This window comes from Carettochelys insculpta, chromosome 1 (assembly GCF_033958435.1).
Source record: "Carettochelys insculpta isolate YL-2023 chromosome 1, ASM3395843v1, whole genome shotgun sequence".
Lineage (NCBI taxonomy): Eukaryota > Metazoa > Chordata > Testudines > Carettochelyidae > Carettochelys > Carettochelys insculpta.
In genome coordinates, this window is record NC_134137.1 from 246,348,604 (window position 1) to 246,374,149 (window position 25,546).

Sequence of the window (25,546 nt, forward strand, 5' to 3'; positions counted from 1 at the left end):
GCACTGAAGCATGTACTTAACTTCTAGCCACGTTTTAAGTTAAGCAGGTACCTAGGTTCTTTTCTGGATTCGGGTTCAGAGCCTCTACATTCTTCACATGACAACTTTAAAGAATGTAACATGAAACAACGTAAGGCACTGAACATCATCTACTACATCTAGGAATCTCACGCATTTTAATGTTTATATATACCTGCTAACTGTATAATGCCGTGCCTTCCAACATCGTAGTACGGGTGATCAATGTTTAGTTCAGGGTCTTCATTTGCTGCTTGATTGAAGGATGTCTTTCGTGCATCCATCACTGCATGTTCTGCCTCATCCTTCTGTAATTCTAAAACAATAAGCAAGAATTTATAAGATCAACTGCTAAAAAGCCTTCTATTATTTCTCATATAATAGCACTGAAGTTGAGATCCACCTTCCATCCTCCCAGCGACGTCAGCATTCTTCACTCATTTATTTATTACATTTTAGAAGAAGCACTTTCACATTTTCTCCTATATTGGCCTGCATACGTGAGAGAGGCTCCCTGTAAACATCTACAGCAAAGCTCTCTCATTGCCATCAAGTCCTTCTTGACTATGATGGCCACAAAATCTTGACAATGTTAGGTTGTTTTTATGCTGTGACCACTGCTTGTCATGACCACCAGTGTTGTCTCACTGCTTCCTTAATTTTTCCTGGTTTGTCATATCTTGTTTTCTACTTGGATCTTAAGCACTTCAAAACAAAAAATATGGTTTGAAACCCTAAATGCCTTGTAGAACACAGTGGGTAAGACAGCCTATGAAAAGCATTAAGGGCCTGAGGCAAAATGCAGAGAAGTCAAAAGGAGGCTTTCCATTTATTTCAGTGGATACTAGATTGGATCTTCAAGGCTCAAACAACCTTCCACTGAAATCTGCAGTGAAAGGTAGATATGACCTTTTATCAGACATGGCATTTCACCAAAACCACGTCATACTTAAAAAGATGATCTCAGGCATGCACAGACCTTGGTGTGTGAAAACAAATACAGTCAAACTCTCTAGTCCAGCACTCACGGGACCTGACAGGTGATGAATCAGAGAATTACCAACACTTCCGCTGCTTACTGAGCCCTTAGAAGACATGTAAGGGTAAATTAGATTTAACAGCACAGAACGCTGAGAGTCAGGACTGGTGGCCGTGAACAAACTTTGGGGGACCACAGGAAACTTGGCCACACACGATAAGTGGTCATCCAGCTGACTAAAAGCATGCTGGATGATGGATGTTGACAGCCTACAGAGTAACAGATTATAGAGGTTCAACCTGTACCTAAACGAACAAACACATCGTGAGTGGAATGCAAAGTCACAGACATTAATATTTTAACACTTTTCTAAAGACAGAGCCTGAGAAATGTACAAGAGCAAAATTATAACTGTTATACGAACATTCAATTGAACTGATAGCTTGAATTAAGAAAGGCTGTTTAAATTCAAAGAGAAATTATTATTCTCCCAAAGTATATCATTCACTATAGGTCAACTGCTTCTTTCCTCACATAATTTATATTAAAATGAATTTATTAATATTGTCAAGGGGAGAAGGTAACTTACCTGTAACTAGAGAATCTTTGAGATGTGTGATCCCTGTCTGTATTCTACTGAGGATTATACATGCATACCATATGACCGGAGTTAGAGAATTCAAAAGTAGCGCTCACCGGGTTGGCGTCTGTTGGTCCCTGCACACACCCTTTATTGCCTTATGCTTTCAAACAAGGCAATAAAGGGTCAGTTGGACTCACCATTTTCAATTCCCTCTCTCTTCTAAATTGTGCAATCTACAGTGGAGGTAAAGGTGTGCATGAAGTGGAATACGGATAGGGACGAGACCTCTCAAAGACCCTCCGGTTACAGGTAAGAAACCTCCATTTCTTCTTCGAGTGATGGGTAAGAGACTATTCCACTGAGTGCGACTGACAACCAGTACCTAAGTTGGAGAAGGGTGTGAGGACTGTGTGAAGAACTGCGCGTCAAAGGAGGTGTCTTGTGCCAAGACCTGCACTTAAGCAGGAGCACACCTTTGCAGTGCACTAAAACTCTGCACAACTGCTCTACATACGTCTACATATGCAACGTCCTCAGTGGAAGCTGTGGTTGAAGTCTGAGCTCTGGAGGAGTGAGCCTGCAACCCTATGCAAGGAGATAGGTCTAATAGTCAGTAAAAGAGTTCAGTGCAACCAGAAATCCGTTTGGAATTCTTTGGATAGAAATAGCTGGCTTCTTGAATCTCTCTGCTACTTCACCGAATAGTCTAGGGGACTTCCTGATTGATTTTGCTCTCTGTTGGTAGACAGCAAATGCTCACCACACACCAAGCGAATGGACTCTACATTCCTCTGCAGAAGCATGTGGTTTCAGAAAGAAAACAAGCAAGTGGCTGGTTTGATTAATGTGAAATTGGGAGAGGACCACTGATCCAAATTTGGTACAAATTAGGGAGACTTAGTCTTGTGGTATACCAGGAAGACAAAAAAAAAAAAAAAAAAAAAAAAAAAAAAAATCACAGAAAGGAGGAACACAGAGCACGAAGCTTACAGTTCAAAGCATGGCTTTATTAGCACAGAAACTAGATTCAGGTCTCACTGACATGCGGTCATTTGGACGGGTGCAAAAGTTTTGATGAGGTCCTTCCAAAACCGAGCAGTAAGCAGATGCATAAAGACAGAGTAACCTTCCAATGGAGGGTTGAGCATTCTAGTGATATTCAAACTGCCACCAGGTGGACTCAAAAAAAAAAAAAAATGGAGGGTGAGACCTGAGGATTTCATGGAGAAGCTGTTGTCTAGGATGAGGGAGATTGCCACAGATTTTGATAAGACTTCTTTGTGTTGAGCCCAAGATGAAGTGTTTCCACTTGGCTTGGTAACTTCACTTAGTGGAATCTTTCTTGCTGCTGGAAAGAGAAGTTACTCACCTGTGTAGTAACAATGGTTCTTTGAGATGTGCCCCCGTGGGTGCTCCACAGTAGGTGTCGGGCTCGCCCCAGCGCCGCAGCTCGGAAAATCTTCAGCAGTCTCCGTCGGGTCGCGTATGCACCGATGCGTGTCGGCTCTTCGCGCACTTACGGTCACGTGCGCGATCCGGTCCCTGCCAGTTCCTGATCAACCACTCCGGACGCCCCTGAAAAACACACAAAACAGAGCTCCGAAGTGGGGAGGAACGGGTGGGTAGTGGAGCACCCATGGGGACACATCTCGAAGAACCATCGTTACTACACAGGTGAGTAACTTCTCTTTCTTCTTCGAGTGGTCCCCGTGGGTGCTCCACAGCAGGTGACTACCCAGCAGTAACCCCCCCCCTGAAAAAGGAGGTGGGTACCCGATTTATGCGCAGCTTGCCCGTGAAAGGACTGCTGCTGACAGGCGTGTATCCTCATCAAGCATCCTGTGCATGGCGTAGTGCTTGGCGAAGGTGTCATAGGAAGACCACGTCGCCGCTCTGCAGATATCTCTCAGCGCGATGCCTTTGAAGAAGGCCGTTGACGCCGCCATCGCCCTAGTAGAGTGGGCTCTTGGAGGAACTGGCAGAGGAGTCCTGCAAATCTCGTAACACAGTCTTATGCAAGACACAATGTGATTTGAAATCCTCTGTGAAGATAGCGCTTCTCCTTTTGACCTGGATGCAATGGATACCAGGAGTCTGTCCGTTTTCCGGAAAGGTTTAGTTCTATCGATGTAGAAGGCCAGTGCCCTTCTTACGTCAAGTAAGTGCAACCGTGCCTCTTCATTTGAGTTGTGAGGCTTAGAATAGAACGAGGGCAGCACTATTGGTTCGTTGATATGAAAGTCTGAAGAGACCTTCGGAACGAAGGCTGGGTGTAATCGTAAGACCACCACTTCTTTTGAAAAGTTCGTGCAGGGTGGTGTGGACATTATAGCTGTGAGCTCACTCACTCGCGAGCTGACGTGATTGCCAGGAGGAAAGTTGTTTTAATAGTAAGTAGTCAAAGGGGGACCGTAGCCAATGGTTCAAAGGGCGGTCCCGAGAGGGTGTGTAGAACTAGGTCTAAACTCCATGACGGCGGTATTGGTTTCCGAGGGGGTACAGATTCACCAACCCCTTTAGGAAACGCGAGACAACAGGATGGGCAAATGTGGTTGATCCATCCTCTTCATGCCGAAACGCTGATATAGCTGCCAGATGCACCTTTATAGAGGATAGCGAAAGTCCGTTTTGTTTGAGTTGTAGCAAATAATCCAGAATCGTAGGTATGGTGGCGTCCTGGGGTATTAGTTGCCTGGAGGAACACCATTCGGAAAAACGCAACCAGAAAGTTCTCCGACTACGTTCAAGGACTTGTTGTACTCCCTCTGAGCATGTAGTCTCTAAGGCGCTTAGCCATGGATTAGCCATGCTTGTAGCCGAAGTCTCTTCGGGTGCGGGTGCAGTATTGACCCCCGAGCCTGAGTGAGAATGTCCGGTACTGTTGGTAGGGGAAAATGGCCGATGTTGAGCCATGCGCAAGAGCAATGGGAACCACTGTTGCCAGTCCCAGGTTGGGACTATGACTATTATGCGTGCTTTCTCCCTTCTGGCCTTCTCCAAGACCTTGTGTATAAGTGTCGTGGGAGGGAACGCATGAAGTAGAGGTCCCTTCCATGGGATCATGAAGGCATCCCCCAAAGACTCCTGTCCCATGCCCGCTCTAGAGCAGTATTGGAGACATTTCTTGTTTTCTCGGGTGGCGAACAAGTCGATTTGGGGAAAACCCCATCTGCGGAACACCTGGTGAAGTAGGTCTGAATGGATCTGCCACTCGTGAGTGGGCGCAAAGTGTCTGCTGAGTTGGTCCGCCTTGACGTTGTAGACCCCCGGTAGGTATGAAGCCTTTATGATTATATTGTTGGCAATGCACCAGTTCAAGAGTCGGACTGCCTCTGCACAAAGCGTACGAGACCTGGCTCCCCCCGTCGGTTTATATAAAACGTGGTGGTGTTGTCGGTATTCACGCCGACTATTTTTCCGCACAGATAATTGTGAAAATGCCTGCACGCATTGAACACTGCCCTGAGCTCTAATATGTTTATGTGCAGTGTCTTCTCTGGGGGGGACCATAATCCTTGAGTGGTTTTGTTGTCCATGTGAGCCCCCCCATCCCATATAGGAGGCATCTGTTGTAATGAACACAATAATTTGCAGTTGGCGGAAGGGCACCCCTGTTTGGAGATTCTTGGCATTTCCCCACCATGTTAGCGAGCTTCGTGCCTCTGTTGTAAGTGACACCCTCTTGTGGACAGTGTGCATTGAGGGTTTGTATACGGTTGCCAACCAATGCTGCAATCCTCGCATATGCAGCCTGGCGTTTTGCACCACAAACGTGGTGGTTGCCATATGCCCCAACAGTTGTAAGCACGTGAGAACTGGAACAGTGGGGCTGTACATTAGTAGTTGTACGAGAGATTCTATGGCACGAGAACAAGCCTCGGGTAAATACACCCTTGACGTGACTGAGTCTATCCGAGCCCCTATAAACTCTGTATTTTGTGTGGGGTCTCTTTGACTTTGAGAAATTGATGATGAGGCCCAGTGAAGTAAATGTTTTTGTGGTGATGTGTATCATCCGTAATACTTCCGCCCGGGAAGTTCCCTTTAGCAGACAATCGTCCAGGGACGGGAAAATGAAAACTCCCTGTCTGTGTAGGTATGCTGACACCACCACTAAGGTCTTGGTGAAGACTCTGGGTGCTGAAGAGAGTCCAAATGGGAGGACTCTGTACTGGAAATGATCTGTGCCCACAAGGAACCGGAGGAAACGCCTGTGGGCTGGATGAATTGCGATATGAAAATACGCATCCTGTAAGTCGAGGGCTGCAAACCAATCGCCATGGTCTACTGCCGTGATTATTGAAGCCATCGTAGTCATTTTGAAGCGCTGTTTGCGTAGGTACTGGTTCAGTGCGCGTAGATCCAAAATGGGTCTCCACCCTCCTGTCGTCTTTTCCGTCAGGAAATACCTGGAGTAGAACCCTTTGCCTTGAAATTGTTCCGGTACTCTCTCCACTGCCCCTATGAATAGGAGGTGGTCCACCTCCCGCCTTAATTCTGGTAGGTGAGAGGGGTCTCTGAGAAGGGGTGCGGTGGGAGGATTTGGTGGAGGTAAAGACTGGAAGGGGATCGTGTATCCCGTGTTTACAATCTCCAGTACCCACTTGTCCGACGTGATGCTTTTCCATTGTGGGTAAAATGGTTTGAGTTGGTGATGGAACACGTACTGAGATTGGCACTGAGGTACGGTCTTGGCTTCGCGGCCCTCGACATACCCGTCAAACTTGCTGTCTTGCACTTTGCCCTGCGGAGGCGTTGTCCTGCTGAGGCTGGCGCCTAGGGCCCTTATAATGTGTTTGTTGATGACGTCCCTGATCATACCCCCGTTGAAATTGGGTACTTTGCTGTTGGTAACCATAACGGCGTTGCTGAGGATAAAATTTCTTCCTTCTGAACGGTGGGGTATATATCCCAAAAGTCCGAAGTGTCGCTCTGGAATCTTTGCTCGAGTGTAGGACTGAGTCAGTCGATTCAGCAAACAATTTTATTTTGTCAAAGGGTAGGTCTGCAATTTTGACCTGTAACTCCTTTGGAATGCCGGATGTGTGAAGCCATGACTCTCTCCGCATTACCACTGCGGTGGTCACGGCGCGGGCCGCTGTGTCCGCCACATCCAGTGCAATCTGCACGCCCGCTCGAGAAGCCGCGTAGCCCTCTTGCACAATTGCCTTAAGAATTGGCCTTTTATCCTCCGGAAGGAAGTCCATGAGGGCAGTAAGCTTGGAATAGTTGTCGAAATTGTGATTCAACAAATGAGCGGCATAGTTGGCCATGCGGAGCAACAGAGTAGAGGAGGAGTAGGCTTTTCTACCCAAAAGATCCAGCTTTTTTATGTCCTTGTCCAATCCCCCAGATTTGTACTGGGACAATTTGGACCTGTGTTGGGACGATTCAACCACTATCGAGTTTGGCTGTGGATGACTAAATAGAAATTCCATACCTTTCACAGGGACGAAGTACTTTTTGTCCACTCTTTTGTTGGTAGGAGGAGCGGATGCTGGAGTCTGCCATATATTAGTGGCTGCCTCCATGATTGCATCGTCCAGAGGAATAGCAATTTTAGAAGAAGATGGAGGCCTGAGGTTTTTAAGGAGTCTGTGGTGTTTCTCCTGCACCTCCGCCACTTGAATATCTTGGGATTGAGCTACTCGTTTGAACAGCTCCTGGAACTGTTTCAGGTCATCTGGGGGAGAAATGTCTCCAGGGACCATGGCCTCGTCTGGCGAGGATGAGGAGGCATCACTATGGTATCTCTCCTCCAATTCCTCTGGATCCTGGCTGTACTGATGTGATTGCCTTTGTGGAATTTCGAGGTGGGGTTCAATGTCTTTATACCCAGCCTCTGATTGGGGAACTCGTGGTGTTCCCCCAGGTGGAAGCAGAACACTGGCGTTGAGGGGTGGTCGACGGGGATCCATAGTGAGACGTCGACCTCCTATGCTGACGCCCCGCATAATGATGGCGGTCGTAGCAACAGGGACAGGGGCCCAGCGATGGAGACCTGGACCATGACCCAAGGATGTAAGGGTGGTGCCTGGAATGACGAGACCTCCGAGATGATACCGACGTATGAGGAGAGCCTCTGTGAGAAGAGTCGTAGGGATCTCTGCTAGATGATGGAGAAAAGCGTGCAGACCCCTGTGATGGACTCCAAAGAAAAGGAGAAGGACGTCTGTGGCAGGCTGAAGATGTTGCTGCCCGTCGAATCTCTGGTGGTGATCGTGGTGACAGAGGAAGTGCAATTACCTCAGGAGAGGGGCTGCGGTGCCTGGTCTTCATTTTAGCCTTTACCCTCTCGGGTGGTCTTGTCGATGAACTTGGTACTGGAGCAGGTGTCATGCTGATTTCCACTGCTCCCGGTGCTGTTGTTGCCAGTGCCATCGATCCCGGTGCCTCTGGGGAAGTCTCGATCAGTGCCGCAGTAGCCGGTGCCGGACTGACTAGTGCCCGCACGGCTCTCTGTGCTGACTCCCCAGTAGCTGCAGGGCCTTGAGTGGTTGCATGCGCCACAGCTGTACCAGTGGAGGAAGCCAGCATGCGCGGGCCCTTTGTTACACTCGTCCCGCTCCCAACAGTAAGGGCCGGGGATCGAGCAGGCGAGGCTCTTCTTTTCTTCTGCGCAGAGGAGGTCAAAGAGGCAGCCTTCCTCTTGTGCGGTCCTGAAGAGCCCTCCGCATGCGTTGCCTTCGATGAGGCAGGCTGAAGTGCTTTGTCAACTAACAGCATCTTCAGCCTCATTTCTCTATCTTTTCTAGCTCTATTAGTCAACTTGGAACAATGGGAGCACTTCTGGGGAACGTGCGTCTCCCCAAGGCACCGTATGCATCTGCTATGGCCATCCGAAGCAGGCATGGCCTCCCGGCAAGATTCACACTGCTTAAAGCCGGGGGATGGCATTGTTAAAACTTAACTCTGAGTCCTTAGGTGCTAATAGCACACTTAACAGTCTGTTAGGTGATGTTAATAACCGTTGGCCTTTGAAGGCCGACAAACAAAAGCAGCGGGCCCGCCCGGAGGCGGCTGCTGCGGTTTTAAGATAGTCTTTAACTTTTAACAGAGTAACTAACTATAATAAACTATAGAACTGCTAACTATGAACTGTTAAAAACTATTAACACGAGAAAAAAATAAGATTTATCTGTCTCAGGCGTTGGAGCCGGAGAGGATTCCGTCTGCAGCCGTTAGCGGTTGAGAAGGAACTGGCGGGAACCAGATCGCGCACGTGACCGTAAGCGCGCGAAGAGCCGACGCGCATCAGTGCATGCGCGACCCGACGGAGACTGCTGAAGATTTTCCGAGCTGCGGCGCCGGGGCGAGCCCGACACCTACTGTGGAGCACCCACGGGGACCACTCGAAGACGAAAGAATGTTTTGTACAGCTAAAGAATGCATCTGCCCATCCAAATGCCATGCTCTGAGATGTAGCACATGTGGATTGGGATGTCAGATCTAACCATTGTATTGGGTCAATAGATCAGGGAAGTTGGGATGGGAATCAGCGGGGGAACAACATGTGGAGGGGATTGGAAAACCAGCTCTAGGCCAGGAGGGGGCAATCAGAATGACCATGTTTCATCCTCTCAGATCTCATGCAGTTTCTGAAGCAGGTGCCCTGGTGGAAGGAAGGCACAGTTGAGCTAGTCTGATGAGGAAAGCAGGAGACCATCACCCTAGGAATGCTGGCTGTGGGGGAAATACTCTTTCTAAATAATTTCTTGTTTGCTTTTCATTGCAGTTTTTCAGTAGCTTTCAGATTATCCTTTAAATAGGGACACACAGAAGGGTCGAAACATTCACAAGGTTTCAGCATTGAGAACACTCGCAAATGTTGAATTTCGCAAATACAGAGAAGCGGCAGCTGCCAGTGCTCCCCGCTCCGGGGAAGAGGTGGCTTCCAGTGCTCCCCACCCTGCAGCCCCACAGAAGCTGCCACTCGTGAATAATTGAATTTGTGAATGTTAAGTACACAAAATGTGGGGACCTTGCTGTGTTAGGTTTGTTGGGAGCTTGGGGGAGTTTCATTTTGCCTTTTAATATGGCTTTGTAACAAAAATGCATTTCAAAATATGAAAAGTGATTGCACTCTTGGCTGGGCCTAGAGTTTGTGCATTTGTGGTTTTGTTTAAATCTCTCCCTGAATTCTCACAATTAAAAAAAAACATCCATAGAAAATACGATAGTGGCACTCCTGGGTCTTGTCTACATTCGCAAGTTACAGCACAGAAAAATCAGCTCCAAGCACTCTAACTCCCGAAGTGCCCACACTGGCAAGGCAGTTAGTGTACACAAAGTCCACAGCTGCCCCTCTGCCTTTGTAAACATTTGCATCCACACAGGGTTCTACACAATGCTCCTGGAAGGGGCCAACTCCACCTACTCTATGCCATGATGTTAATACACAACTCTTTCCATCACAGACCCACTTTATTGTCTTTTGTTTACTAAGGTTGATTATTTTGTGCAGAAACTTAAATACAAAAGCAAACCTGAACACTAATTGTCCTTTGTTCTGATTTTTAATGTGTTTCAAAGTTGGAGTGTGGGCATTTCATTGGTTGGTTGAAATTTAAAAAAAATAAAAGTCTGGGGCATGGGGGGGTTCATCATTACTTGCCAGCCAGCTCTGAGAGCATAAGTGTTCTGTCCTCACAGCCACAGCACCTAGCCGTTCGGAGTGCGGTATTTTTGCTTTTTCTAGTTCATCATTTTTGAAAGGCAGGGAAGTATAAATTTGTAAGTAATAGTATGAATTTATCTTTACGTCTGTGCAGAGGTTGCAAATAGGTTATTTTGAAAGCTACATCTTTTTCCTAAGATTTAAGACATGACTACACTGGCAGATGTAAAGTGCTGAGAGTTACAATACTGCTCACAGAGTGCGCAGAGAAACCACTGTCAGCTACCAGTGCAATAGCATGACCACACTTCCAGCACTACAAAGTGAGGAAGAGGAGTTCAACGCTGAACTTGTCATGCCTAGCAGCTACGCCACAAGAATGCTTGTGGCATTCATGGAGGTGCAAACTACTGTGAAAAGCTGCTTTAGTAAGGCATTTGATACAGTGTCACGTGACCTTATCAGTAACTTGCATGACAATGTGTTCCCACCACTTAGTGCTTGTTTCCTGACCACTAAAGTCCAGGTATACCATGTCCACTGCTTCCCCTTTATCAACAAGGCTTGCTAGCCCATTGAAGAAATATCAGGTAGGTTTAACATGATTTGTTCTTGTTATCTATCACCTTGTTATCTTTCAGATGTTTGCAGATGGATTCCTTAATTATTTGTTCCATCATCTTTTCAGGCACTGAAATTAAGCTGACTGGTCTGTAATTTCCCAGGTTGTCTTTGTTTCCCTTTTTTATAAATGAGCACTGTATTTGCCCTCTTTCCAATCTTCTGGAATCTCTCCTGATTTCCATGACTTTTCAAAGATGATAGTTAGTGGCTTGGACACCTCCTCTATCAAGCTCCTTGAGTATTCTAGGATGCATTTCATCAGGATTTGAAATAAATTCCCAATTTACCTATTCTTTAATTTTTGTCATGTCTCATAGGAAAAAATGTTCATATTTTAAACTGACAATAACCCACCGACTACGGATGGCCTACAGATATTAGGAGGTCACCACTTTGACACCTGGCATGAGGGAAGAGAGAACACCTGATGCAAAGCCTCCGGAGATCAACTGGATTCTGATTTCCACTGACTTAACTGGCTCAGTCCCCAGGACTAAAATGGCTTGCAAGCAGCTTTCGAAGTACATGATGATTGGGAAATCCAAGTGATAATAGGGGACAAAGTAGGAAAGAAAGGGAGCAAAATATAGATTGTGAAAGTTTCCTTCTCTGTGGCTCACTCCAGCAGCCTCAAAAGTCAGATTGGGGGTGGGTAGGTTTTTGAGCATTCATTTTTTTAAAATGATGAGCCACCTTAAAGCAGAGTCGTACTGCTCTGTTCTTGTAACACGTTCAGAGAGAACATGCAATACCACAATCTCTATGCCCATTCTCCACTTGTCTCTTTGGAGTAATGACTCACATTTGTGCCTTGAATTGCACTGGGAACATATACCAATAACTTATATAAGTTGCATGTATTAAACTAACCTTCAACCCCAATGGTATTAATAGATCAGACATCAGTACAGTGGATATAACTCACACTGAATTACTTAAGGTGGAATTGCAAAATGTTTGTGAAGTTTCTCAATTACTGAAAATACACGCATCCCTCATTTAACGAGTACTTTACTAACGAGCATTCACTAAAACGAGGGACATACATACATAGCTTTGTTTGCTAAAAGAGTGAATGTCCCCCGCTTATATGAGCCAGCCACGGGGTCCTTGGCGGGGCAGGGAGACCCCCAGCCCCGCAGGAGCGTCCCCGGCTGGGGAAACCCGCAGCCCCAGCCCGGCCCGCTCCCAACACCCCCGGCATGCAACTCCCCACACACACACCACAGCCAGGTCCGGTCCCCGAGTCCCCGGGCCCGCCACACCCCCCACAGGTACCACTACTTCAGTCTGAGGAAGGAGCCATCCCCTCCTCCACTGGAGCTGCTACCAGGTTTTAAGCCTGCCTCCCACTCATGGCCCTAAACTGCCCCCAGCCTTTAACCTTTTCCAATCCCTGCCCCCAGCCAAGGTTCACTTACTTTTCAAAAGCAGTGCCACATGCCGCCACTCCTTCCCCCAATTAGAAGCACTAGGAACCAGAGACTTTAACGTGTATGTAATGATAATTTAGTGTCCTTCTTACGAGTTTTCGCCTACAAGCAGAATGTTGGGAACCAACTGTGCTTGTATAGCAAGGGATTAGCATACTATTGAATCATCTGTAATTGTACAAAGACAGCATTTGAAATTCAATAGAAAAATATTTACCTATTTCGGCTAATTTCTCAAAGTCAGTTTCAGACATGCTGTCTCTTAGGAACAAGCGTAAGTCTTGCTGAATGATATTTTCTGGTTTCAATGCTTTTTGGTTCCCAGTTATTCCTAGAACAAACAAAGAAGTTACCATCACTGTGAAAAGACCATCATCTTGTATTTACATTGTACACAACTAAACAAAAAAAAACAAACATATTACCCAATCACAATCATGTGATTGGAGCTAAATCATTTTTATTTAGTAGAAATGTTGTTACAATGAAGAGGATTATCATGGGTTTTGACTTATCAGTCAAGATACTGTGAGGTGTAATAATAGGATTCTCTGTAAAGTCAGAGTAATTTGGTTTTCCCTTCTTCAAAACACATGTGGAATCCATCTTATATAGAAGCCATTTCTTGTTTCTTATTTCTGCGCATACACAAGAGCTTGAACTTTTCCTCACCTATTTGGGAACGGGAAGGAGGATGAGCTAAGTGGAATGCATTAGTGAACTGTTTGGATTTGGGGCTCTTACTCCCTAGTACCTGTTCCTCCTGACTGATAACAGTTTTCTCTCTGAAAACGATTATGTTTCTCTAATTGCTTCTGGCTGTGGACTTGTTTGTGTAAGGTTATAAAATACTAGAGTTAGCTACATCAAGCAGCCTTGCTGGACCTGGTTTTACTAGTGTCCAGTTTGGCTCATCTGTTGCCTTATTGAATTCAATAAAGCTGAATGTTAGTCGCCTAAACACAGAGAAGACTTTTGCTTCAACCACCTGGAGGTTCCACCGACATCCCAACGTGCCACTTGCCCGGACGGAGGGACCGACACTCCACTTCCAAGCCTGTCAAAGTGCGCACAATAGAATGCAAGAGGAAAACCTGTTACAAAATCTCCTGGCAGGGGCGTGGGACTGGAGTGGCGGCCAACTGTTGGGGTAAGGGGAGCTACGAGTTCCACCTTTGTGAAGAGGCTGATATTCTTTGATTGTTTGTGTCTGTCTTTATCTATTAGGCCTGTCTTGTATGTTACAGTTCCCAAAGGGCACACCCGTGTCTCTAGTGATACAGCCATGCGCTGAACCCTCTAACCAAAAGAGAAGAGAGACTCAGCTACAGCACACTTTCTTGCTAAGAGCTATCTGATAGTCTCTTGAAGTATGCATCTCCTTTCATTTCACACGGGCTGCATCTACACTACCACCTTCCTTCAAAGGAAAGATGGTAATTAGGGTATTGAGAGTTTACTAATGAAGTGCTGCCATGCATAGGCAGCACTTCATTAAACAAATTCCCCCCCATGGCAACTCCGCAGTTTTAAACGTCCAAGTACCGGCATGTATCTAGCGTGGCGCACCCGCCGATACTTCAAAGTTCCGGGGCAACTTCGAAGTCCCCTTACTCCTCAAAATTTTGAGTAAGGGGACTTCGAAGTTTCCCCGGCACTTCAAAGTACCGGCGGGTGAGCCACAGCAAGACATGTGCCAGTACTTCGAAATTTAAAACTTTGGAGTTGCTGGGGGGGGGGGTGTGCAGAATTTGCTTAATGAAATGCTGCCTATGCACCGCAGCACTTCATTAGTAAACTCCCAACACCCTAATTACCATCCTTCCTTCAAAGGAAGGTGGTAGTATAGACAAGCCCAAATTGTTTCACTTTTTAAACAAACAGCAGCTATGCTTCAAAATTAACAGATTACCTGAGGCTGCCGCTACACTACCCATTCTTCCATCCGAGGTTTCACGGTAATGAGGCAATTCAAAGCAAGCTAATGAGGCGTTAACGTGCATATTGAGCACCTCATTAGCATAATGGCAGCCAGGCGAACAGACTTCGAAGTGCAGACTGACAGTGAACATTGGAGCAGTTTGAAATGTGCCCCACTTCGACATTCCTTACTCCCACAGAATTAGATGGGAGTAAGGGAATATTGAAGTGGGGCGCTTATTTCAAAGCTGCCCTCATCTTCACTGTCATAGAAATACTCCCAATCATGAAGGTAGAGGCTTGTCTACACTGGCAACTTTTTCGAATAAGTTTTTCAAAGTCTGTTCGCCTGGTTACCATTATGCTAATGAGGTGCTGAATATGCACACTAGGGCCTCATTAGCCTGCTCCAAATTGCCTCATTACCACGGCACCTCCGATGGGAGAATGGTGTGTATGAGCAGCCTGCTATCACAACTCTTAATACAAAAGTGGTTGTAAACGCTGCTCATGGCAGCTTTTCTTAGCACAATGCCATAGGTTTTTTCCACTGTTTCATTTAGGGGTGGAGTCCTCTCAATAGTCAGCTGTTGATTAGCACTCTCCTGAAATGTACTAGAAATAATTGCATCTTTTCTGCTTAATCAGCCAGATTTTCTTTCATTGTTCAAACCACAGAACTAAGTATTTCAGCAGAACTTTTGTCTCTAGTTTATTGTTCCAAATCCAACCTGAGTCAGCAAAGATCAGAAATCTGATCTGTTTATCAGACATCTGTTTTAGTGGCCTGGGTGACAGTGGTTGGTAGCTTCCATCAAGATCCTAGTGGAAGGAAGTCAACACTACCACAAAAACATGGGAAAAACTACAGCAATTTTGGATAAGAGGATAAATACAAGTTTAAATGTCTTCTTGATGTGGGAATGGTTATTTGTCAGAACTAGTTTTTTACCAGGCAAATACACATTTTTACCATCCAGGGGAAATCTTGTTACAGCCAGTTTAGATGTTTGCTACAGTGGAGCCCTGTTTATTTGATCTAATTGGGACAGGAGCCAGATCAGATAATTAAAACTTTGGATAACCAGGGCAGCGGCCCCAGACAACAGGTTTCCTTGTATGATTCTCCTTCCCACTCACTTTTTTTTCTAAGACTGCTATCTTTTTGAATTTTTCTCAAAATAGCTGGCAAAGTGGTCTTCCATGTTTGCTCATATTTAAATATTTTGAGGAGAGTCACTATACTCACTTATCGGAGGGGTAGTCGTGTTAGTCTGGATCTGTAACAGCAACGAAGGGTCCTGTGATACCTTATAGACTAAACAGAAAAGTTCTGAGCATGAGCTTTCATGATCTGATGAAGTGAGTCTGTGCTCCCGGAAGCTCATGCTCAGAACTTTTCTGTTAGTCTATAAGGTGCCACAGGACCCTTCGTTGCTGTTACTATACTCACTGAGTTCAACTGCACTGCAGACAGCCAGATCCAGAGACAAACTGACTGTTACTCTAAACAGAAACTAAAATTTCTGAATCTGGGAATTCCTGTTCTTTGTTTGCTACACAAGTAGGTAATTTTCCTTGCCAAACAAGGAAGGGGAATTCTGAAACACATTTCAGTGGCAGAGATAGCTAACATAGTAACACCCAGCTTTAAGTTAAGTCTCTTTTCTATTTTGCTTCCTTTAATTAAAGTTCATAACTGATGTAGTAAGCTCAGAGGAGCTGGGGCAGGCTGAGCCTACAATGAACCCTGGGACCTCCAGCACAAAGTAAGAACTACAGGTTCAACCTCTCTAATACAGAATTCTCTCATTCAGCAATACAGTGGTTTCAGCACTGGCCTGCGAGCTCAATCCTTGAGCAGGGCCATTTGGGGATAAATAAAAATAAAATTAAAAAACAAACAAACAAACAAACAAAACCACAACCCTTTCAGAGATGGTGATAGGCCCTGCCGAGAGGGCAGGGGACTGGATTCAAGGACCTGTGAATGTCCCTGTCAGTTCTGAGATTGGATAGACCATGCATAATCTGGTATGGTTGTACTTCTCTGGATGAACAATTATCATGGATGTGCCCAAATTTGTCATGGTTCCATAAAGTTTGTTTCCAGCCCCCAGTCCTGGCTCTCAGTGTTCTTTGCTGTTATTTAGCTGTAATTTACCCCTAAATGTCTTCTTAGAGCCCTGTAAGCAGTGGAAGTGTTGGTAATGACCTAGACAATATTGTCCTCTCATAGTCCAGCAAATTCTCTCATCCAGCACCAGCCAAATTACGAGGGTGCCGGCTGAGAGAGGTTTAACTGTAGTAGCCTTATTATACTACTGTTTGTGCACCATATAAAGGATTTTAGTTTCCGATACTGCCAGATTTATCAGGATTTGATTTTTTTAGAAGTATATAGATACTGCATTAAGTGTTTCATTTAAAAAAAGTCAATCAAGTATTCTGCTTTAGCTATAATTTGAAGTTTTAGAAATTAAACAAAAGAGGCATCTTTATGTCTTATTGAGTCCCTGTTTTAAGCAGCGAACAGTATACACAATGTCAAGAGTGCATAGCTGGAATACAGACCCACTTTAGACACATTAACTGCAAGTGAAATTTCTGAATTTGACCTGTCCAATGACTTGGTGATTTTGGCTAATGTAGTGAAAGGTCAACTACCCACAACACATCCACAAAAATAAAAATAAGCTTCGGAAGGTTGTGTGAAAAATCAATTACTTTTCTCATCTCGAAAAGAACATATGGGATAACAGACAACAGCACTTTGTCCAATTGCTTTTTAGGGTCCTGCAGCATACTTGAGGTAAGTGTTATTGCACGGGGCCAAGAGGTGCAAAAGCAGAAGAGTCATTGCCTAATGCCCTAGCAACTCAACTTACTTTAAAGGCTGAATATTTCCTGAAGGCAAAATGTGCAGTATTTCAAAACAGCGTTTTTCCATATTTAGAGTAACAGAATATATTAAATGAATAGTTATTTTCACACAATGTGAAGCTAATGGCAACGGAGCTCACCCTGAAGTCCATTATGCTAGGAAGGAGAGCCAGCCTCGCAGTTGCAACGACATAGATCATCAGAAATCAGAGATATTCCTTTCCTATTGCACTCTGCGTTCATGGCATTAACTAATAAAAATTTGTAGAAAATTCCTCGTTGAGACATGGTACTCGTAAAGAGTAATCTTGATTTGAGCTAAATTCCTGTCCACTGCATCAGCCTAAAACTAATCCTTCTCTAGGGCTACTTTTCCCTCAAGTCACCAGAGTTCGAATTTAGTTGTCTTCAGCTGTTACTCCCCTCTGTCTTCCTCCCACTACAGGGGAACAAAGTTTCTGCACCTTAGTTTCTAAGTATTTCTAAGTATTTGAAAACCCATTATGGTCTAAGACTTGGTCTACATTAGGCGATTAGGTCAAATTTAGGTGTCTTAGGTCAAATTCTAAGGAATCAGATGACACTACAGGGTTGATTCCATCAATGTTAAGGGCTCTAACAGTCAACTTCTGTATTCCTACTTTTCATGAGGAGTAACACAAAATTCAACCTTGCATGGTTGACCTTAGGGTAATGCAGATGGCGCATTGTAACATGCGACATTCTTGGCCTTCTGGCTGTGTCCCACTAGTGTCCCAAGGTGATCGCTCTGGCCACGTGTGCAGGAAACAGCCTGGAAAAATTTGAATTTAATTTCCTGTTTGACCAGGGGGGCGAGAGGAGCAGGCAGCACACCTCAGCAGCCTATTTGGCCATGAATTCCCAAGGTCTCAGATGAGCTCCAGCATGGGGCATGCAGGAGATCCAGGACCTCACTGCTGTAGGGTTGGAGCGGGGAATGAGCCTGTGCTGGGAAAACTATGCAGCAGCAAAAGAACTGCAGACATATATGACAAGATCTCACAGGGCATGGAGGAAAAAGGATGCATAAGGGTTACCCAACGGTGCCGCATGAAAAATAAAGGAGCTCAGACAGGTGTATCATAAAACAAAGGAAGCAAATGGATGCTATGGGTCATCACCGCAAACATGTCGCTTCTATGAGCGGCTGCATGGGATTCTAGGAAGTGACCCAACCACTATCCCCAAAAAGAGTCCAGTGGAATGCACTGCCTAGAGAGGTGGTGGATTCTCCATCCCTGGGGGTTTTTAATTCCTGGCTTGACGGGGTCCTGGCTGGGATGACTTAGGTGGGGCTGGTCCTGCTGGAAGTAGGGGGCTGGACTAGATGACCTCCTGAGCTCCCTTCCGGCCCTATAATTCTATGATACCTCCAACAAGATTCCTCAGGAGGCCTCTGGCAACAGCAAGTAGGACATGGTGGATGAGGAGGAGAATGGTCAGCAGGCAAATGGAGCAGCTGAACTCACCAACAGCCAGGAACTTTTTCTCATGCTGCATCTCTTCCCCTCTTCCCAGGATGTTTCAAGCCAGACTCCCATGGCAGGGAGGGCGCCTCTAATGAGTTCTCATTTTTAACCATGGTGCAGGTGGGTTAAGGCAACTGGGTGTGATCTGTAGCATACACTGTACATACAAAGTCCCGGACCCCCAGAATAACTTGTTAATGTGTCTGGGGATGGAGTGCTGATCCTCCTTGCACATCTCCATAAAGCTCTCAGGCAGGTACTCTAATTCTTCTCACCAAGATTTTGGGGAGGCCTGCATTATTTCAACCTCCTTGATAAGACACCTTAACATGCCAAGCCACTAGTAAACAATCTGGAGTTATGGCATCATAGAGCAGCGCAGCATAACAAACAGCCTTGTGCCCCCATTCAGTCAGCATCCATTCCTTATCACTGTTTGTTAATCTAAGCAAAGTAATCTCTCTCTTTGTAATCTAGAAGAAGCAGAAGGAGCATTAAGCTACTATATGATAGCACAAGCTGCTCTGCCATGCCTGGATCAACCTGCTTCCTTCCCTAGGCTGTTGGGGAAAGGAAAACTTTCACTGTCATAGCCAAGGGGATGGGAATGGGGGAACTATGCAACAATCAGCTACAGGCAGGAAAGCACAAGCTGCCCCGTCATGCCTGGACCCTCACCCTCCTTTCCCAGGCTGCTGAGGGAAGAAAACAAAGTCCTGACAGCAAAATCACACCTCCATGCCCCCCACTTTCTTCACGGAGCTCTAACCAAGTCAGGAGGTTCCTAAATCTGGCTTTTAAATGGCTAAATGTACGTTCTGTTACCATTCTGCACTTAGCCCGTAGTTGAACAGTTCCTAACTGAGGTCCAGGCTATCTACATATGGCTTCATGAACCAAGGGAACAAGGGGTAAGCCGGCTCTCCCAGGATCACCACTGGCATCTCCTCATCTCTAATGGTGATTTTCTGGTCTGGGAGGAGATTCCATTCTGCAGCTTTCTGAACAGACCACAGTTCCTAAAGATGCATCACACATCTTTCCCAACCATCCCACACTGATGTCAGTGAAACAACACTTGCAATCATCAATGCCTGCACATCAAGTAGAGGTACCCCTTGTGGCACGGTGGTCTGGTGCCAGGATGGGGATGTATGTTCCATCTATTGCCCCGCAGAAGTTAGGGAACCCCACTGCAGCAAGACCATCCACTATGTCCTGCACATTTCCCAGAGTCACTGTCTGTTATAGCAGAAGGATATTGATTGCCTTGGCTATCTGGATCACAGAAGCTCCCACTGTAGATCTACCCACTCTGATTGCCCAGCAACCAGTAGCCATCTGGCGTTGCAAGCTTCTACAGAGCTATTGCTACTCACATCTGAACTATGAGAGCAGGTCTTGTTTTAGTATCACAGTGCTTCAGGATAGGGCAAATCAATTTGCAAAGTTCCAAGAAAGTGGCTTCACGCATGCGGAAGTTTTGTAGCCACTGCTGATCATCCCACACCTGCAGAATAATCCTGTACCACCAGACTGAGCTTGTTTCATGGCACCAAAACTGGCACTCCACTGTGTACAAAGCATCAAGTGCAGCCAGCCCCTCCCCATTCTTCCTCTGCAGTGACTCCCATTTATATATGTCCCTGTCCTTCTTGAAGTGTTCATCCCTCTCACTGCTGCTTAGGCTCTGCACATACCGCAGCACAATCTGTGAGGTGCTCATACCACTTGCCACTAGTTATAAGGGTCCCATGCTAGTCTTGCAACGGCAGCTGCATGCATATGAAAAAAGGGCACCAAAACACTTTTTGCTGTCACTCTCCAAAGGGAGGGGGAATAGAAAAGTACAGGATGGGATGTTGACAAGATTCCCAGAACCACCTGTGGCACATTTTGGTCCTGCCAGACACTGGAACAGAAATCCACAATGCAACAGGGCAGTAGGAAGTGGGGGATAGGTACCCACAGTGCACTGCTGACAAAGTTGAAGCTGGCAACTCTAATAGGGACACACTCCATCAGCTTAATGTGCCAGTGTGAACATGCACCCTCAATTTTTCAAAATTGGGCACTGGAAAAATCGACCATAACAAAATCGACCTAATTTCCAAGTGAGGACACACCCTAAGCAGGGCGAGGTGACAGAGTCATGAAAGACATAGGAAATGGGAAAATTTGGTGTGAGTTTTAGAACAACAGCTGGGAGGAAAGAGAAGTGATCCAAGGAGCTTATTGTGTATTTCTTCCAATATCTTTTCCTTAGTAAATGTTATGTTGACGGAAGACATGCTTAAGAGTTTGCTCTTTTTGCCTAAGTAACTGATTGGAGTCAAATTGTGAGGTAGGGCTGTTCTCTGGGAATACTGACTGTTGAGATTCCTTGAAGAAAAGCCAGCAATCAACTTTATTCCTGGATAGATCAATAGATATGACGAATGTAAGCTCCCAATAGGATATACCCAGCTTCTATATTACTGACTCTTCACCACACATAATTGAAGGCAAAAAGCCAACAGTACAAGTGTGGGTTTTCTAATTTTATTTTTTCAGTTGTAAGCAGCAATAACACTACCTGAGAGACGATATTAAGTAAAGCCGAGTGAAATGAAAATGGTTTACTTACTGGGGGCAAATATTTCCATGTATTAGCTATTCCCAGTTCTGGAAATATTGATGCAAAAGGACTATTTCTACCCATTACTAGCAAGGGGTTTTAAAAATGCTCTTTTGTTGTCTGAAATGATACCATTATTTTCTTATAATATGCATTTATTCACTAAGCATAGCAAAATTACATGAATAAATCTGTCTCATATGTAACCAGTTAGAAAACTGTGCAACCTTGCTATATTGTTAGAAGAAAATAATCGAAATACAGAAAAAGTGACTGCAATACCACATACTGCAGTACCACTTTCTGAAGCAGAGTATGTGCTTACTGACTAAATATTATGTTATAGTCACAATTAACATTCATGAGCATTCATATAAAGAATCATATAAGGAATAATTAAATTAATAAACTGTAACAAGCAATAACGAGGAAGAATTATGTTGGGATGAATTCACGCTTAACCAGAGCTGCTGTCTCAAGGGATTAAATGCTTTGGATCTTTGACTTAAATATATTTTTCAAGACACGACTTTAATTAAATTAACTTGACAACTACTGGACAAAGAGTGGGTACATCACAATTACAGCTTTTTAAATTGCAGAATTATTCAGTGGGGATTTTTCTGGCTAAATTAAATCGGGGCTTTATTTAATAACTGAATATGCATGTAACGTAGCCTTGCATTTCAATTCATTATCAACACATTGTTACAGTTCACCTAGAATGTCACCCCCCACTTCGCAGCTTAACCAACCTGGATTTGCCATTTCAAGAAAAGGAGCATAGTTCCCAAATGCATTCTAGGTACCGTGATCATATAGCCCATAGTTTGGTTATCAATCAGTGTTCAACACTAATCCATATTACAGCTAACTGCAGCTCAGTGGTTTGAGCACTGGCCTGCTAAACCCAGGGTTGGTTTAATCTTTAAGGGGGCCATTTAGGATCTAGGGCAAAACAGATTTAAAAAAAAAAAAAAAAAAAGGGATGGTGCTTGGTCCTACCAAAAGGGCAGGGGGCTGGACGAGATGACCTCCTGATGTCCTTTCCAGCTCTATGGGATGCGTATCTCCAGATATCCACTGCATCACAGTTCCCCTTGCACTGTACCACAAAAACTAAATGCAAGGTGGGCAAAATGCTTCCTTGAGAGTCTTACAAGTTCTTCTAGCTTTCCTAACGCAGCACTAAGGATGTAATTTTGTCTTGTGTAGGCCTGTGCACTGAGGCTAAGCCCCAGTGATGTTTGAAAATTGTTATATGTGAAATTTCATCCTGTTACCAACATTCCAAAAATTATCCTAATATTCTTTAGTTTCAATTATCTCTAAAGTGCTTAGCCAGACAACCCACTGTTTTTTTTTTTTAAAAGGAAGAGATGGTTTTTAATCATTTGTTTGTGGCTAGGATTTTTGTAAAGCAGGGAAGGCAGAACACAGGGAAAGGCAGTAGAGATGTTGCAGAACAGTACAATGTAAGTATTTTGGAGCGGTTATTGTAGCTAGGGATCACGAAAGACCAATAGAAAAAGCCAGACTTTTAGCTACGTTAAACTTCAAAGCTATGTCTATGCTACAGCTCTCTTTCAAAAGGCAAATATTTGAACGATCTCATTCGAAAGATTGCCTTTTGAAAGATCGCATCCACACACAGAAAGTGGATCGAGCCTGCGATCTTCTTTCTCAAAAGACCTCTCAGCTCTTTCAAAAGGGAGCATCCACACAGCCACAGGCACTCGTTCGAAAGAGCTGAGCGGGAAATCCCATGGACAGGGTCTCATGTCTGACAAGCCCTTCCGGGGCTCACAGACAGCCACTCCCTTAAAGGGCCCCACCAAGACTCCCCCACCCTACATTTGCTCAGGCTCACAGAGCTTTCACAAGCCCCTCAGAGCCTTTGCACGGACCATGCAGTGCTTGAAAGCCTGTCCTTGATGGACCCCCCGGCAGCAGTTCTTCCGTTGGAGTTGGAAATCCTCCACGCCCTGGCTGGCCACCTGTCCATCGTGGTCACTGCTGCCCTGCAGCTTCTCCTGTGGTCAATCCCCTATGCCGGGGGCCTGGAGCTGCTCAACCGGGGATGGTGCTGGCATTCCCCTGCAGCACCCCAGCACCTCTGGAGCCATGGAAGAAGCTGCAACTGGTGGGAGTGGCTGGTGCTGGGGGAACTGAGATGATGCTCGACAGCTGCAGAATTTCCAAATGAGCAAGCAGACATTCCAGGAGCTCTGCCACTGGCTCTCTCCTGCCTTGGCTTACCAGGACACCTGCATGAGGCCTGCCCTCCCCACTGAAAAATGGGTAGAGACTGCCATCTGGAAGCTGGTCACCCCAGACAGCTACGGGTCCGTGGGTCACTAGTTTGGAGTGGGCAAGGCTGCCCACAGGGCTGTCATCGTGGAGGTTAGGCATGCTTAGCTCCTACACTTGCCACAGGGAGCGTGGAGTCAGATCTCCGGGGAGGGGGGACGACAGAGGCAGGGGCAAAGGGGACAGGGAATGGAAGGGAGCAGGGAAACACCCCCTGAAGCCCTCATGAGACCGCACAGCCTTCCTCCCGTGGAGGGTGCGCACACCATCAATGCAACGCTGCTGCACAGGATCATCCGTATGGGGGATGTGGACACAGCCATCACGGGATTCACAGTACTTGGCTTCCTAGACTGCTTTGATGTCTTGAATGGGACATACATCCCCAGCTGCGCTTCGGAACACAGCACCAGAACATATATCAATAGAAAAGGCTACCACTTGCTGGTGCTCCAGGCGCTGGTGGACAGCAAGGGCCACTTCATGGATATTTATGTGGGCTGGGCAGGACAGACACACGACACCCGTGTGTTCCTTAATTCCAGGCTCTGCCACCACATGGAGGCTGGGACATTTGCTTCCTGTCAGGAGATGAGGGTTAGGGATGTGACCACGTCCCTCTGTATGGTGGCGGATGCCGCTTACCCCCTGCTGCCATGGCTGATGTGGCCCTCTGCCAGCCACCCCGACCTCCCCCAGGAGACATTTAAACACTTGCCTCAACCAGGCCTGAAATGGGGTGGAGCAGGCCTTCAGGTGCCTGAAGGGCCGATGGCAGTGCCTCCTCATGCACCTGGAGGTGGGGCAACAGAACCTCCCCCAGGTAGTGGGTGCCTGTTGCATCCTCCACAACATTGTGGAGGGAAAGAGAGAGGTGTTCCTCCTGAGGTAGGTGGCAGGAGTAAGGTCCTGGCCTCAAACAGCCAGTCCCCACCCCAAGCCAACAGGCCCAACGGTACAGGGTCTGCATTTGGGGTGCTCTTCAGGAGATCTTTGCCTGTGAGTCTCGGTGACCCTGACCCCCAGTCAACCCACGCAGTCCCCCCTCCCAGCACATACCACCCTCACCATCCCCCCACCATTCCCCCTACCAACATTACGGGACAATGAAATAGATCAACAATATTGATTTATGTTTGAAGAAAAATTGTTTGATTTAAAATTGTAAAAACATTTTGTATAAAACAGGCAGAAAGCTATGTACAAGATTGTCTTACGCAGGTGGGATGCATGGAAAAGCAGGGGACCTCAAGCCAGATTGGAGAGTGGGGAACCAAACCTTGGAGGCAGGGGGACTTTAATGGTAGTGTGGAGGGAGAGACCTCAACTGGGATAGGGGGAATTCAGGACCTTAACTAGGAGGAGGGAAAACGGAATATTATTGGGTGAGGGGAACACCTTATCCAGGAAGGGGGCGGGGCGGGGGGGAAAGGAATATAAATATGTACGACTCGGAGATGCTTTGGACAAAGTACCTCATGCACCCTACCAATTTTAAATGTTAAAATATACAGATCCAGCAGATTGTATTTTGATGCACGTATCATCCTTCCATGTGAAGTTAGAAATATGAAGTGTAAATCTATTTATAGTTTTAAATGCGCTAAACACAGCTATTACTTCTGCCTTCCCTGCCAACTCCAGAACCCCAACAACTGGGCGATCAACTTAATGACTTGTGAACACCCTTATTAGTCCTGTAAGTCTCATGACTGGCTGGCGTTAGAAAGACATATGATCATATGACCTGATATTACAAGCCATTTTGATCCGGTGTTTTTCCATGGGATGAGGGTGGGGGCCTGTTATAGAACAAAAGTTTCCCAACCTATGGGAAAGTCTATTTAAGCAATTGGAAAATACCAGTCTTTGTCTTCAGTCTGCCCTGGTATCTGTCTGACACAAACTGGGAGGGAACAAAGAGCTACGAAAGGTTAACTCAAATCAGAGTAAACATACATCTCTGGTTTGACAGTTTTACCTGATATGAGAAGAGACTTTTAAGGCAAGAATCTGTATGCAGAAATCTCTTAGGAAAGTTAGAACTAAACGTGTGGTTTCTTTCCATTTCA

The 25,546-nt window shown here is 45.8% G+C and overlaps 1 protein-coding gene across 3 annotated transcripts in view; it reads right to left on the bottom strand.

The window, feature by feature from the left end:
- Window positions 1-25,546, bottom strand: part of ARHGAP8 (Rho GTPase activating protein 8) — a 218,876-nt gene that overhangs the window by 178,035 nt on the left and 15,295 nt on the right. For 2 of the 3 annotated variants that reach the window (XM_075003579.1, XM_075003559.1), the window contains exons 2-3: window positions 12,472-12,585; window positions 194-334 (exon numbers count right to left, since the gene is read on the bottom strand). In XM_075003579.1, coding sequence (XP_074859680.1) covers window positions 194-334; window positions 12,472-12,508 — 178 coding nt within the window. In that variant the 5' untranslated portion in view covers window positions 12,509-12,585. The remainder of the gene's footprint in view (window positions 1-193; window positions 335-12,471; window positions 12,586-25,546) is intronic. The other variant, XM_075003569.1, reaches the window with a different exon arrangement.